Source organism: Falco rusticolus, chromosome 3, assembly GCF_015220075.1.
Source record: "Falco rusticolus isolate bFalRus1 chromosome 3, bFalRus1.pri, whole genome shotgun sequence".
In the NCBI taxonomy this organism is placed as follows: domain Eukaryota; kingdom Metazoa; phylum Chordata; class Aves; order Falconiformes; family Falconidae; genus Falco; species Falco rusticolus.
In genome coordinates, this window is record NC_051189.1 from 103,518,591 (window position 1) to 103,533,622 (window position 15,032).

At 61.9% G+C, this 15,032-nt stretch overlaps 2 protein-coding genes across 2 annotated transcripts; one reads left to right on the forward strand and one right to left on the reverse strand.

Annotated features, from left to right (window-relative positions):
* Positions 1 to 246: 246 nt before the first annotated feature.
* Positions 247 to 2,914, reverse strand: LOC119144540 (E3 ubiquitin-protein ligase Hakai-like). Its single transcript, XM_037380042.1, has 4 exons — positions 2,394 to 2,914; positions 2,231 to 2,301; positions 1,137 to 1,632; positions 247 to 373 (listed from the first exon to the last, which is right to left on the reverse strand). Exons 2-4 carry the CDS (start codon positions 2,265 to 2,267, stop codon positions 247 to 249), a joined length of 660 nt encoding a protein of 219 aa, XP_037235939.1. The 5' UTR covers positions 2,268 to 2,301; positions 2,394 to 2,914.
* Positions 2,915 to 3,310: 396 nt separating this feature from the next.
* ATP4A (ATPase H+/K+ transporting subunit alpha) lies at positions 3,311 to 15,021 on the forward strand. The gene is made up of 21 exons (XM_037380043.1): positions 3,311 to 3,329; positions 3,669 to 3,739; positions 4,425 to 4,523; positions 4,988 to 5,047; positions 6,078 to 6,281; positions 6,845 to 6,958; positions 7,047 to 7,181; positions 7,270 to 7,387; positions 7,667 to 7,935; positions 8,479 to 8,677; positions 8,773 to 8,882; positions 9,566 to 9,700; positions 10,503 to 10,683; positions 11,190 to 11,359; positions 11,861 to 11,997; positions 12,077 to 12,227; positions 12,668 to 12,836; positions 12,916 to 13,070; positions 14,003 to 14,126; positions 14,586 to 14,731; positions 14,808 to 15,021. The coding sequence occupies exons 1-21, from the start codon at positions 3,311 to 3,313 to the stop codon at positions 14,949 to 14,951; spliced, it is 2,910 nt and encodes a 969-aa protein (XP_037235940.1). The 3' UTR covers positions 14,952 to 15,021.
* Positions 15,022 to 15,032: the final 11 nt, after the last annotated feature.

The following is a 15,032-nucleotide window of genomic DNA, read 5'->3' on the forward strand; positions in this document are numbered from 1 at the left end:
GGTCCCCCGAGGGTTCAAAGGTCAAGAGGGTCCCCACCACCTCGTAGGACACGACGGTGGTGGGGGGGATCCAGGTATCCAGGTGGGCCCCCCACGTCTCACTGACGGGTCCCTCCCAGGTGAGGGTGGGGGTCTTCTCCGGGCAGGTGGGGGGCACCCAGCACCCAAGGTTGCTCTTCTGGCCTTGGGTGAGGGGGGCTGGGTCCGGCCAGAGGTGGGGGGCAGGGGGGGTCCCTGGAAGAGGGGTTAGTGGGGGGGGGGAAAGGGATGGGGGGGTAATGGGGGGGGAGAATATGGGGGATGGGGATGGGGGGAGGAGGATGGGGGATAATGGGGGGTAAGTGGGGGGGGAAATGGGGGGGATGGGGGGACACTGGGGGGGGAATGGGGGAAAAAGGGGGGACAAGGGGAGGATAAGTGGGGGGACACTGGTGGGATATTGGGGGACACAAGGGGGGACAGTGGGGTGACAGTGGTGGGAAAATGGTGGGACACTGGGGGGATAATGGGGGGACAATGGGGGGACACTGGTGGGATAATGGGGGGACACTGGTGGGATAATGGGGGGAAAAGGGGAGGACACTGGTGGGACAATGGGGGGACAATGGGGAGACACTGGTGGGACAAGGAAGGAACAAGGGGGGGACACTGGTGGGATAATGGGGGACACAAGAGGGGGACACTGGGGGACATTGGTGGGATAATGGGGGACACTGGTGGGATATTTGGGACACGGGGGGGACAATGGGGGGACACTGGGAGGACACTGGGGGGATAATGGGGGACACTGGTGAGATATTGGGGGACACAAGATGGGGACACTGGGGGGACACTGGGGGGATAATGGGGGACACTGGTGGGATATTGGGGACACAAGAGGGGACACTGGGAGGACATTGGGGGGATAATGGGGGACACAAGGGGGGACAATGTGGGGATACTGGTGGGATAATGGGGGACACTGGGGGGACAGTGGGGGGAAAAGGGGGGACAAGGGGGGACACTGGTGAGATAATGGGGGGACAAGGGGGGGACACTGGGGGGACACTGGTGGGATAATGGGGGACACAAGGGGGGACACTGGGTGGACACCGGGAGGACACTGGTGGGACACTGGTGGGACACTGGGTGGACACCAGCTGTTGACACCGGTCCGGCCCAAGGAGGACACCGATGGTGGGCTAAGGGTGGGGGTGGGAGATGGGGGGATGGTGTGGGTGGGAGATGGGGGGGAGGGGTTCACCCCAAGGTGGGGGTTCCTACCAGTGACATTAACGGTGACGGGGTGCATCCACCGCAGGTCTTTGTAGTACCGCCGGCTGGCGTTGGCCATCAACCTCAACCCGTAGACCCCTGCGCTCTCGGGGTAGACGCGGGGGATGGTCAAGCTACAGTCACCTTGGGGGCTTCCCGTGGTTCCTCGGTGTTCCTCCACCGCCCTCCCCCAAAATTTCTGCTGCTGGGGATCATAATGGGGATGATGGAGCCACCGGAGGAGGGGGGGATGGGGAGACGGTCCAGCTTGGCAAAGGTCATAGCGGCAGGGGATGTAGAGGCAGGAACCCAAGGTGGCCACCAAGGCTTCAGGAGCCGTCACCGGCTTAGGACAGGTGGACGAGGAACGTGCAGAAGCTGTAAAGGAATCAGGGGTTGGGGGGGATTTGAGGTGTTTTGGGGACCCAGGGATCTGGGGATCCAGGTGGTCACAGAGCCAGGTGTCCAGGAATTGCAGGTGTCCAGGGATGGAGATGTTCCTGAGATACCACCAACCCCAAAGGCCAGAGCCTGGACGTCCCAGGACACAAGTGTTTTGGGGATCGAGGTGTTTTGAGGACCCAGGGATCTGGAGATCCAGGTGGTCACGGATCCAGGTGCCTGGGGGGACAGGTGTCCAGGAATGGAGATGTTCCTGAGATACCTTGAACCCCAAAGGCCAGAGGGATCTAGGCTGCTGAGGGACCTGGACATCCCAGGACACAAGTGTTTGGGGACCCAGGATTCCAGGGATCCAGTTGGTCATGGATCCAAATGTCCCCGGACGTAGACATCTGGGCACTGAGATGTTCCAAGGAGACCTTCAACCACCAAGGCCATGGGGACCCACCACAGGTGTTTGGAGCACCTAGTCACCTGGAAAACCCCACCCATTACCCCACCCCCACCCCAAAAACCAGAAGGAGCCCCCCCTCCCCCACCAGGCCCCCCACCCCCCTCCATGGAAGGTCCCTACCTGGAAAGAGGAAGATGAAGGAGATGAAGACCCACATGGCCAGACCTTCACCAAGGAGATCAAGGAGTCACCTGGGTGGGGGGTGGGGGGTGGGAGGACACCCTAAGGTGGCTGGTGGGGACCCAGAGGTCCAAGAGGACCCAGGAAGTGGGGGTTGGGGTACCTTGGTGCCCCTCCCCCGCTGAGATTCGGTGGCATCAAGGTTCCTCCCCCGCTCGAAGCCAGTCAAGCTCACTTCCTTCCTTCTTCTGGAGGAAGTCTGGGTACCACCACCACCACCCCATGGACCTCCTGCCCCACAGGGGGTCCATGTCGCACCACCCCGTGGACCTCCTGCCCCACAGGGCTGCACATCGCACCACCCCATGGACCTCCTGCCCCACAGGACTCCACATCCCACCACCCCGTGGACGTCCTGCCCCACAGGGGGTCCACATCGCACCACTCCATGGACTTCCTGCCCCACAGAGGGGCCATGTCCCACCACCCCATGGACCTCCAGCCCCACAGGGCTCCACGTCCCACCACGCCATGGACCTCCTACCCCACAGGGGGTCCACATCCCACCACCCCATGGACCTCCTGCCCCACGGGGCTCCATGTCCCACCACCCCATGGACCTCCTGCCTCACAGGGGTCTTGGCCACCCAATGGTCCCCTCTCACCTGACCCGCTCCCAACCAGATCGTGAAGGTCCCAGGCATCCGGGGGTGCCCATGCCCCCCCTCCCCCCCCCCCCCACTCGCAAAGCCTTCTGGGAACCGGGGACATCTGGGTCCCCTTGGGGACGTGGAGAAAAGCATGATGGGAGCCTAGATGCTCGGGGTCACCCAACCAAAGCAGGGTGGTGACACCATGGGGGTGGGGGGGTGGGGGGGGGTCCTCTACCCCCCACCCCCAGGTCCCTTCCCCCATCCTTGGGTCTCCCAGGTGGGTCTTGGTGGCTTCGGGGTGGAGCAAAGCATGATGGGACCTTCTGGATGCCGGGGGGGGGGGGGGGGGGGGGAAGGGAGGTGTCCCACCCCCCCATGGTGCCTGTCACGGGGATGGCGTTGATTAGATATCAGTAATTAATCATTAATGAGCAGCGAAAGGGAAAGTAGGTGGCCGGGCTGCCCCTCCCCCACTCGATAAGCCACCACCTGATAAAGGGGGGGGGGGATGGGCATCAAGGGTGGCCTGAGGGTGATTGGAATGGGGGGGGGCAGGTCTGTGAGACCCCCTCCCCCACCCCATAACTGCCCCCCCCCCCAATTGCCCCCACCCCCGCCATAAGTGCCCCCCCCCTCCCCCCATATCAGGTCCAGGTTGTTACCATCCCCGTCCCCCCCCAAATTAAGGATCCCGGGTGTCCCCACCCCCCCACCCCTCCCCCACCCGGGAAGGATCCAGGCGTCCGGGCAAGGTCACCTTGGGGCGGTTCCCCGGGGGGTATAAGGGGAGGTGGGAAGCGGACTGGGAGGGACTGGGAAGCACTGGGAGCTGCTGGGAGCTGCCATGGGGAAGGAGGTGATGGGGGGGAGATGGGGGGAGGGGGGGATGGAGGGATGGAGGAGGGAGGAGGGATGGAGGAGGATGGAGGAGGGAGGGGGAGGGGGATGGAGTGATGGAGGAGGGATGGGGGAGAGGTGGGGATGGAGTAGGGATGGAGGAAGGATGGAGTAGGGATGGAGGAGGGATGGAGTAGGGATGGAGGAGGAATGGAGGAAGGATGGAGGAGGGAGGGGGGAGGGATGGAGGAAGGATGGAGGAGAGATGGAGGAGGGAGGGGGGAGGGATGGAGGAGGGAGGGGGGATGGAGGAGAGATGGAGGAGGATGGAGTAGGGATGGAGGAAGCATGGAGGAAGGATGAAAGAGGGATGGAGGAGGGATGGAGGAGGGATGGAGGAGGATGGAGAAGGGATGGAGGAGGGATGGAGGAAGGATGGAGGAAGGATGGAGGAGGATGGAGGAGAGATGGAGGAGGATGGAGGAGGGATGGAGTAGGGATGAAGGAGGGATGGGGGAAGGATGGAGGAAGGATGGAGAAGGGAGGGGGCAGGGATGGAGGAGGGAAAGGGGAGGGGGGATGGAGGGATGAAGGAGGGAGGGGGGACGGAGGAGGGATGGTGGAGATTGGAGGAGGGATGGAGGATGGGGAGGGGGGAGGGGGGCCACCCCCTCCCCCTGCTGACCTTTGACCTCTGCCCCCAGGAGAGCTACGAGCTGGGGCCGCGGGGCCAGGTCGCGCCAAAGGGTCGCGGCCGCCGCAAGCAGGAGAAGCTGGAGGACATGAAGAAGGAGATGGACGTGGTATGGGACTGGGAGGGACTGGGAGGGTCAGCGGGGGCACTGGGAGGGACTGGGAGGTCAACAAGGGGGACTGAGAGGGTCAGCTGGGGGCACTGGGAGGGACTGGGAGGTCAACAAGGAGGACTGGGAGGGGACTGGGAGAGACTGGGAGGGACTGGGAGGGTCAGCAGGGGGCACTGTGAGGGACTGGGGGGGCAATGGAGTGGACTGGGAGAGACTGGGAGGGACTGGGAGGGTCAGCAGGGGGCACTGGGAGGGACTGGGAGGTCAACAAGGGGGACTGGGAGGTCAAAAAGGGGGACTGGGAGGGACTGGGAGAGACTGGGAGGGACTAGGAGGGTCAGCAGGGGGCACTGGGAGAGACTGGGGGGCCACTGGGGGGCACTGGGAGGGGCAGTGAGGGCACTGGGCCATACTGGGGGCACTATGAGGGGCGTGGCCAGCGCTGACACCGTTGCCCCCAGGATGACCACAAGCTTGACACGAAGGACCTGGAGGTCAAGTACAGCACCAGCATCACCAAGGTGGGTGACTTCTGACCTCTGACCCCAGACAACCCCACGACCCCCACCCCCCCAGCTCCCAATGACCTTCTGACCTCCAACCCCATTGACCCCATTGACCCAACACCCACTGACCCCACCAGTCCCACCCACCCCATTGACCCCAGGTCAACCCCATTGACCTCATTGACCCCATTGGCCCCACCAGCCCCATTGACCCCACCAGTCCCACCCACCGCACTGACCACAGGTCAACCCCATTGACCCCACCAGTCCCACCCACCCCATTGACCCCAGATCAACCCCATTGACCCCACCAACCCTATTGACCCCACCAACCCCACCAGTCCCACCCACTCCATTGACCAAAGGTCAACCCCATTGACCCCATTGACCTCATTGACCCCACTGACCTCATTGACCCCATTGACCCCACCAGTCCCACCCACCCCATTGACCTCCAGTCAACCCTGCTTGGCCCCATTGACCCCATTGACCCCACCAGCCCCACTTACCCCAGTCAACCCCACTGACCCCATTGACCTCATTGACCCCATTGACCCCGCTTGACCCCATTGACCCCACCCACCCCACTGAACCCACCAGCCCCATCCACCCCATTGACCCCAGGTCAACCCCATTGACCCTATTGACCCCACCAAACCCATTGACCCCACCAATCCCACCCACCCCATTGACCTCAGGTCAACCCCATAGACCCCATTGACCTCATTGACCCTACCAGCCCCACTGACCCCACCAGTCCCACCCACCCCATTGACCCCAGGTCAACCCCATTGACCCCATTGACCTCATTGATCCCACCCACCCCATTGACCACAGGTCAACCCCATGGACCCCACCAACCCCATCGACCCCATTGACCCCACCAGTCCCACCCACCCCATTGACCCCAGGCCAACCCCATTGACCCCACCAACCCTATTGACCCCACCAACCCCACCAGTCCCACCCACCCCATTGACCCCAGGTCAACCCCCTTGACCCCATTGACCCCACCAACCCCATTGACCCCGCTTGACCACGGCAGGGCCTGGTGGAGGCGGTGGCAGCCGAGCGGCTGCTGCGAGACGGCCCCAATGAGCTCCGCCCCCCCCGTGGGACCCCCGAGTGTGTCAAGTTTGGGCGTCAGTTGGCCGGGGGTCTCCAGTGCCTGATGTGGGTGGCAGCAGCTATTTGCCTCATTGCCTACGGTGTGCAGGAGGGGGAGGGGGACCGCGGCAGCTCCGACAACGTACGTTGGACAACGGGGTCCACCTGGGGTGGGGGAGGATGCTTGGGTTCCTCTGGGACAACATCTGGGTCCATCTGGGGTGGAGAACATTTGGGTTCCTCTGGGAGAACATCTGAGTCCATCTGGGGTGGAGAACATCTGGGGTGGGAAACATCTGGGTCCATCTGGGAGAACCTCTGGGTCCACCTTGGAGGCAACACATGGGTCCACCTTGGGTGAAGAACATCTGAGTTCACACCTGGGTCCATCTTGGAGGGGACACCTGGCTCCACCTAGGGGAGAACACCTGGGTCCATGGCTTGAGGAACACCTGGGCCCGTCCTAGGGAACATCTGGGTCCACCTGAGGTGGAGAACATCTGGCTTCACCCAGGAGAACATCTGGGTCCCTCTTGGGGAGCACCTGGAAGCCAGGGACCCTCAGGAGAGGGGAATGTGGAGGGGGGTAGAGGGGGCTGCAGGTGTCTAGGACCTTCTGGGGGTGGGCAGGATACCCAGGTCCTGGGGGGTTGGGGGTACCTGGCCACCTGGGGGGGCCTGATCCTGTCCCCTCCCCCCCTCCAGCTGTACCTCGCCATCGCCCTCATCGCCGTCGTCGTCGTCACTGGTTGCTTCGGTTACTACCAAGAGTTCAAGAGCACCAACATCATCGCCAGCTTCAAGAACCTCGTTCCTCAGGTGGGACCACCAAGACCCTTGGGCCCCTCCCCCACCCAACCCCTTTTGGGTGCCCACCTGGACCTCTGGATTCTCCTGTCACCTCCAGCAAGCCACGGTGATCCGAGAAGGGGACAAGCTCCAGATCAATGCCAATGAGTTGGTGGTGGGTGACCTGGTGGAGATCAAAGGAGGGGACCGAGTCCCTGCCGACATCAGAATCATCTCAGCCCAAGGGTGCAAGGTGGGCTTGGACATCTGGGGACCTTGGGGGGGGGGGGGAGGGTCGGGTGGCCAGATGTCCCCTTCCCACCTCTCGGCATCATCTCCAGGTGGACAACTCTTCATTGACGGGGGAGTCGGAGCCCCAGACGCGGTCACCCGAATGCACCCACGAGTCACCCCTGGAGACCCGCAACATCGCCTTCTTCTCCACCATGTGTCTAGAAGGTGGGTCCCACCTGGAGGTCTGGGTCCCACCTGGTCACCTGGGTCCCAACTGGTCACCTGGGTCCCACCTGAACATCTGGGTCCCACCTGGACATCTGGGTCCCACCTAAATACCTGGGTCCCACCTATTCACCTGGGTCCTACAGGAAAATCTGGGTCCCACCTGAACATCTGGGTCCCACATGGACATCTGGGTCCCACCTGGTCACCTGGGTCCCACCTGGGTGTCTGGGTCCCACCGGGACCCACAGGTCCCACCTGGTCACCCGTGTCCTACAGGAACAGCCATGGGCTTGGTGATCAACACGGGTGACCGGACCATCATCGGGCGTATCGCCAGCTTGGCCTCAGGGGTGGAGAACGAGAAGACCCCCATTGCCATCGAGATCGAGCACTTTGTGGACATCATTGCCGGCCTTGCCATCTTCTTCGGCGCCACCTTCTTCGTGGTGGCCATGGTCATCGGTTACCCCTTCCTCCGGGCTATGGTCTTCTTCATGGCCATCGTGGTGGCCTATGTCCCCGAGGGGTTGCTGGCCACTGTCACGGTATGGCTTGGGGTGTTGTGGGGCTTGGAGCTACAGGGTTGTGGGTCCACCACAAAGCCTGGGTGCTATGGGGGACTTGAGGGCCTTCATGGAGCCATGGAGCTCACCATGAGGTCCCCAAGGGTCCACCACAAAGCATGGGTGCTCTGGGGGATTTTAGGGTCTTCATGGAACCATGGGGCTCACCTGGGACCCATGAGGTCCTCATGGGTCCACCACAAAGCGTGGGTGCTATGGGTGACTTGAGGTTCTTCATGGACCCAGGAGGCCCCCATGGGTCCACCACAAGATGTGGCTGCTCTGGCACCCTTGAGGGTCTCCATAGACCCATGGAGCTCACCATGAAGTCCCCTGGGTCCCCAACAACCCAGAGACTCCATACAGCTTCTCCTTCTCCCTATAGATCCCCACCCCTCCCCTTCATTCCTGAAGGTCCTCAGGGCTCCACGGCCACCAGGGGTGGACCCTATGGATGCCATGGACCCCCCCACCACCACCACCCAAGGGTGCTGAGGTCCATCCCCTCCCCCCCCCCCCCCCCAGGTGTGCCTCTCCTTGACGGCCAAGCGGTTGGCACGGAAGAACTGCGTGGTGAAGAACCTGGAAGCGGTGGAGACCTTGGGGTCCACCTCGGTCATCTGCTCCGACAAGACAGGGACCCTCACCCAAAACCGCATGACGGTGGCGCATCTCTGGTTCGACAACCAGATCCATACGGCCGACACCACCGAGGACCAATCCGGTGAGATGGAATCTATAGGTGGACACCTCCCCCCACCCCACCCCACCCCACCCCACCCTGGTGACCCCCTCCCCCACCCTGTCCCACCACCCAAGGGCAGAGCTTCGACCAGTCATCGGAGACGTGGACCATGCTGAGCCGCGTCGTCACCCTCTGCAACCGTGCCCAGTTCAAGCCGGGGCAAGACAACGTCCCCGTGGCCAAGGTATAGCGCCTATAGGTTAGGCGGGACATATAGGGGGCCTATATGGTGCTGGGAGGGGCTGGAGGACCATATATGGGGCTTGGAAGGGCATGTTGGGACCTATATGGGGCTTTACGTTGGGTTGGGAGGAGGGTATAGGGGCCAAGGGCCTTTGAGGTGTTCTATAGGATGCTGGGAGGGACGTATAGAGGCTATATGGGGCTTGGAAAGGCATGTAGGGACCCTATATGGGGCTTGGAAGGGTGTGTAGGGACCCTATAGGAGGCTGGCAGGGACATATAGAGAATCTACAGGGCGTGGAAGGGCATGTCAGGACCCTATAGGAGGTTGGCAGGGACATATAGAGGCTATATGGGGCTTGGAAGGGCATGTCAGGACCCTATATGGGGCTTTACGTTGGGTTGGGAGGAGGGTATAGGAGCCAGGATGCCTATAGGGGTTGGGATGCATGTATAGGGGCCAGGGTACCTATGGCGGTACTATATGGGGCTGGAAATATATAGAATCTGGGGGGGGGGGAGAAATATGGGCTCCCCCTCCCCCCCCCCACCCCTCCCCCCTCCATAGGGACCCTCTCTAAGACTTGGGGAGGTCTATAGGGGCCAGGACCTCCCTTATATGGATTCTATAGAGGGTGAGGTGTGGCCCCGCCCCTAACCTGCTAAGCCCCTCCCCCCCCACAGCGTGACGTCATCGGCGACGCATCAGAGACAGCGCTGCTGAAGTTCGCGGAGGTGACGGTGGGGTCGGTGGCGGAGGCCAGGGGGAGGTTCCCCAAGGTGGCTGAGCTGCCCTTCAACTCCACCAACAAGTTCCAGGTGGGGGAGGGGCGGGGCATGAGGACACCCCACCCACCCCCCAATATCTGGGTGGGGTCTCCAACATCTGGGTGGGGGGATGGAGGGGTTTTGTGGGCTGGAAGTATCTGGAAGGAGAAGGATGGTGAGGAGGAACATTGAGGGTCATCAAGGACTCAAGGGTTCAGGGGGGTCCTCAACATCTGGGGGGGGGTCCTCAACATCTGGGTGGGGTCCCCAACATCTGGGGGGCATCCCCAATATCTGGATGGGGGGATGGAAGTGTTTGGTGGGCTGGAAAAATCTGGAAGGAGAAGGATGGTGAAGAGGAACCTTGAGGGTCATCAAGGAATCAAGAGTTTAGGGAGGTCCCCAACATCTGGGTGGGGTCCTCAACATCTGGGTGGGGTCCCCAATATCAGGGTGGGAGGATGGAGGGTTTTGGTGGGGTGGAAACATCTGGAAGGAGAAGGATGGTGAGGAGGAACCTTGAGGGTCATCAAGGAACCAAGGGTTCTTGGGGGACCTCAACATCTGGGGGGATCCCCAACATCTGGGAAGGGTACCCCAGCACCCAGGGTGGACCTAGACATCTAGGGTACGGTCCAGATGTCCAGGAGGAAAGTTAATGGCCATGAAGGACTCAAGCACCCAAGGATGACCAAGGCATCTGGAGGTCACCCAAGCTACTGGGAGGCACCCAATGGTCTAGGGTGGGACCTAGGGATCTGGATGGGACCTAGAGATCTGGGTGGGCCCCCAAACATCTGAGTGGACCCCCAAACATCTGGGTGGGCCCCCAAACATCTGGGTTCCTCAACAGCTGTCAGTCCACGAGGCAGGAGAACGTCAGCTGCTGGTCCTGAAGGGCGCCCCCGAGCGGGTGCTGGAGCGGTGCAGCACGGTGCTGCTGAAGGGGCAGGAGCTGGCCCTGGACGCCCAGTGGCGGGAGGCCTTCGAGGAGGCCTACGCCGAGCTGGGGGGGCGGGGGGAGAGGGTGTTGGGTGAGTGGGGTGGGGGGCATGGTGGAAACGTGGGGATGGGGGGACATCACAGGGTGATGAGGACGTGGGGATGGAGGGACACCATGGGGACATGGGGATATCACGGGGTGATGGGGACATGGGGATGGAGGGACGCCATGGGGATGGGGGGATGGGGAGACATCGCGGGGTGATGGGGATGTGGGGATGGAGGGACACCATGGGGACGTGGGGATGGAGGGACATCATGGGGTGATGAGGACATGTGGATGAGGGGACACCATGGGGACATGGGGACGGCGAGAAATCATGGGGTGATGAGGATGTGGGGATGGACGCCACAGGGTGATGGGGACATGGGGATGGAGGGACACCATGGGGACGTGGGGATGGGGGGACATCACGGGGAGATGTAGACATGGAGGTGGGGGGACACAACAGGGAGATGTGGACGTGGGGATGGGGGGACATCATGAGTCCCCCAGTGTCCCCTCACCTCCCCCACCTTGTCGTCCCCCCCACCCAAGGGTTCTGCGCCCGCTGGCTGCCAGCGGGGACGGTGGCGGCCGGGACAGACCCCGAGGCGCTGCCAGAGGTGGCCGTGGGACTTTGCTTCGCTGGGTTGGTCTCCATGATTGACCCACCCAGGGCCACCGTCCCCCAGGCTGTACTCAAGTGTCGCACGGCCGGGATCAGGGTAGGAGACATGGGGACGGGGTGGGTGTGGGGGGACATGGAGGACATGGGGACATGGAGGTTGGAGGGGACGTGGGGGTGGGGGGACATCAAGGCCATGGGGACATGGAGAACATGGAGGACATGGGGATGGGGGGACACCAAGGACGTGGGGACACATGGGGACATGGAGGACGTGGGGACATGGAGAACATCAAGGACATGGGGACATGGAGGATGTGGAGATGGGGGACATCAAGGACATGGGGACATTGAGGTTGGAGGGGACATGGAGATGGGGGGACATCAAGGATGTGGGGGGACATGGAGGACGTGGGGATGGGGGACATCAAGGCCATGGGGACATGGAGAACCTCAAGGCCATGGGGACATGGAAAATGTGGAGGACGTGGGGATGGGGGCCCACCAAAGACCTGGAGGCCCATGGTGGCCCACGGGTGCCACCAGAACCCCCAGGAACCCCCAGGTGCCCACCCCACCCCCCATGTCCTCATGTCCCCAGGTGATCATGGTGACCGGTGACCACCCCATCACGGCCAAGGCCATTGCGGCGGCCGTTGGCATCATCTCGGAGGGCAGCGAGACCCCCGAGGAGGTGGCAGCTCGTCTCCGTGTCCCCCTGGAGCGGGTGGACCCCAGGTGGGAGGCAGGTAGCCACCAAAGAGACCTAGGTGGTCCAAGTTGGAGACACCCAGGTGACCATGGTGTCCCCACCCAGGCAGGCGAGGGCACGGGTGGTGACAGGGGCGGAGTTGGCGGCCATGACCCCAGGGGCGTTGGAAGGTCTTCTCCGCGCCCACCCCGAGATGGTCTTCGCCAGGACGTCACCGCAGCAGAAGTTGGTCATCGTGGAGAGCTGCCAGCGGCTGGTGGGGACACTGGGGACAATGGGTGTGGGGTGGGGACATGGGTACAACCTAAAGTTCTTCATGGTGGGGATGGTGGTGGACCTCAAGGTGTCATGGCATTGGGGATGGTCCCTGTCCCCATCCCTCTTGTCCCTGTGTCCCCAAGGTGCCACCATGGTGGGGGTGGTTGATGTTCCCCAAGGTGCCACCATGACGGGGATGGTTGATGGTCCTCAAGGTGCCACCATGGTGGGGATGGTGGTGGACCTCAAGGTGTCATGGGGTTGGCGATGGTCCCTGTCCCTGTGTCCTCAAAGTGCCACCATGGTGGGGATGGAGATGGTCCTTGAGGTGCCACCGTGATGGGGATTGTTGATGTTCCCCAAGGTGCCACCATGGTTGGGATGGTTGATGTTCCTCATGGTCCTCATCCTTCTCTCCTGTGGTCCCCACCCCTCCAGGGTGCCATCGTGGCAGTGACCGGGGACGGAGTGAATGACTCCCCCGCGCTGAAGAAGGCGGACATCGGGGTGGCCATGGGCATCGCCGGCTCCGACGCCGCCAAGAACGCGGCTGACATGATCCTCCTGGATGACAACTTCGCCTCCATCGTCACCGGCGTGGAACAAGGTGCCACTGGGGACACCGGTGGGGTGGGTGATAGCGGGTGACACCACCCTGGTGACACGGTGTCCCCACCCTTGCCCAGGCCGCTTGATCTTTGACAATCTGAAGAAGTCCATTGCCTACACGTTGACCAAGAACATCCCCGAGTTGACCCCTTACCTCATCTACATCACGGCCAGTGTCCCCCTGCCCTTGGGTTGCATCACCATCCTCTTCATCGAGCTCTGCACGGACATCGTGAGTGTCTGGAGCGGGGAGGGGTGGTCACTGGGGCCACCAACCAGGCCATCATCTGGGCGCTGAGGTTCCTCAACCAGCCATCAGGTCCATCAACCGGGCCGTCAACTGGGTGTTGAGGTTCCTCAACCTGCCATCAGGTCCAACAACTGGGCGTTGAGGTTCCTCACACAGGAACTGGGTCCATCAACCAGTCCATCAAGTGGTTGTTGAGGTTCCTCAACCAGTCACTGGGTCCATCAACCGGTCTGTCAACTGGGCGTTGAGGTTCCTCAACCAGAAACCGGGTCCATCAACTAGTTGTTGAGGTTTCTCAACCAGGAACCGGGTTCATCAACTGGGTGTTGAGGTTCCTCAACCAGCCACTGGGTCCATCAACTGGACGTTGGGGTTCCTCAACCAGCCATCAGGTCCAAAAACTGGGTGTTGAGGTTCCTCACACAGGAACTGGGTCCACCAACCAGTCTGTCAACTGGGTGTTGAGGTTCCTCAACCAGGAACCGGGTCCATCAACTGGTTGTTGAGGTTCCTCAACCAGGAACCAGGTCCATCAACTGGGTGTTGAGGTTCCTCAACCAGCCACTGGGTCCATCAACTGGGCATTGAGGTTCCTCACCCAGGAACTGGGTCCATCAACTGGGTGTTGAGGTTCCTCACCAGGAACTGGGTCCATCCACTGGTCGTTGAGGTTCCTCACCAAGGAACCGGGTCCATCAACTGGGAATTGAGGTTCCTCACCCAGAAACCGGGTCCATCAACTGGTTGTTGAGGTTCCTCACCCAGGAACCGGGGTTCTCCACCTGGCTGTTGGAGGTTCTTCATATAGACCTTGGGGCTCTTCAGCCAAAGATCTAGGCACCTCACCCAGACATTGGGGTCCCTCCTGCATGTTGGGGTCCCCACCCAGCTGCCTGGGTCCCTTGTGTCCTCAGTTCCCCTCGGTCTCCTTGGCCTATGAGAGAGCAGAGAGTGACATCATGCACCTGAAGCCCCGCAACCCTCGACGTGACCGCTTGGTCAACGAACCCTTGGCGGCCTACTCCTACTTCCAGATCGGTACGGACCGGCCACCAGCACCCATGGGTGCCCCCACCCCCACCACCTCCCTGAGTCCCGGGACACCCAGGCACCTGGGTCCCTTGGTCCATGGGTCTCCTGGTCCTTGGGTTCCTTGGGTTCCTTGGTCCTTGAGTGCTCCAACACCTGAGTCCTTGGGTTCTTGGGTCCATGGGTGCTCCAACACCTGGGTCCCTTGGTCCTTGGGTTCTCCAACACCTGGGTCCCTTGCTCCTTGGGTCCTTGGGTGCTCCAACACCTGGGTCCATGGGTTCTCCAACACCTTGGATCCTTGCTCCTTGGGTCCATGGGTTCCTGTGTCCATGGGTGCTCCAACACCTTGGTCCCTTGCTCCCTGGGTCCATGGGTTCCTGGCTCCTTGTCTCCCTGGGTGCCCGGACACCCTACGTCCTTATGTTCCCCCACCACCACCCATGGGTGCCCCTCCCCCTTCTATAGGTGCCATCCAATCCTTCGCCGGCTTCACCGACTACTTCGTGGCCATGGCCCAGGAGGGCTGGTGGCCCTTGCTCTGCTTGGGGCTGCGCCCGCGTTGGGAGGACACTCATGAGCAGGAACTACAAGACAGTTATGGGCAGCAATGGGTAAACCCCGCCCTTCCCCTTCCCCTATAGCCCCCTATAGCCCCTCCCCCGGCTGATCTATAGGTTCCTCCTATAGACCTTTGAGCAGCGGCGCTACCAGCAGTACACGTGTTACACCGTCTTCTTCATCAGCATCGAGATGTGCCAGATCGCCGACGTCCTCATCCGCAAGACCCGCCGCCTCTCCCTCTTCCAGCAGGGCCTCTTCCGGTGCCTATAGAATCTATAGGGGTCCTATAGGGGGCTATAGGAGCAGGCCTGGGGCCTATGGGGGCTGCAGGGCCTGTGGGGTTCTGCCAGT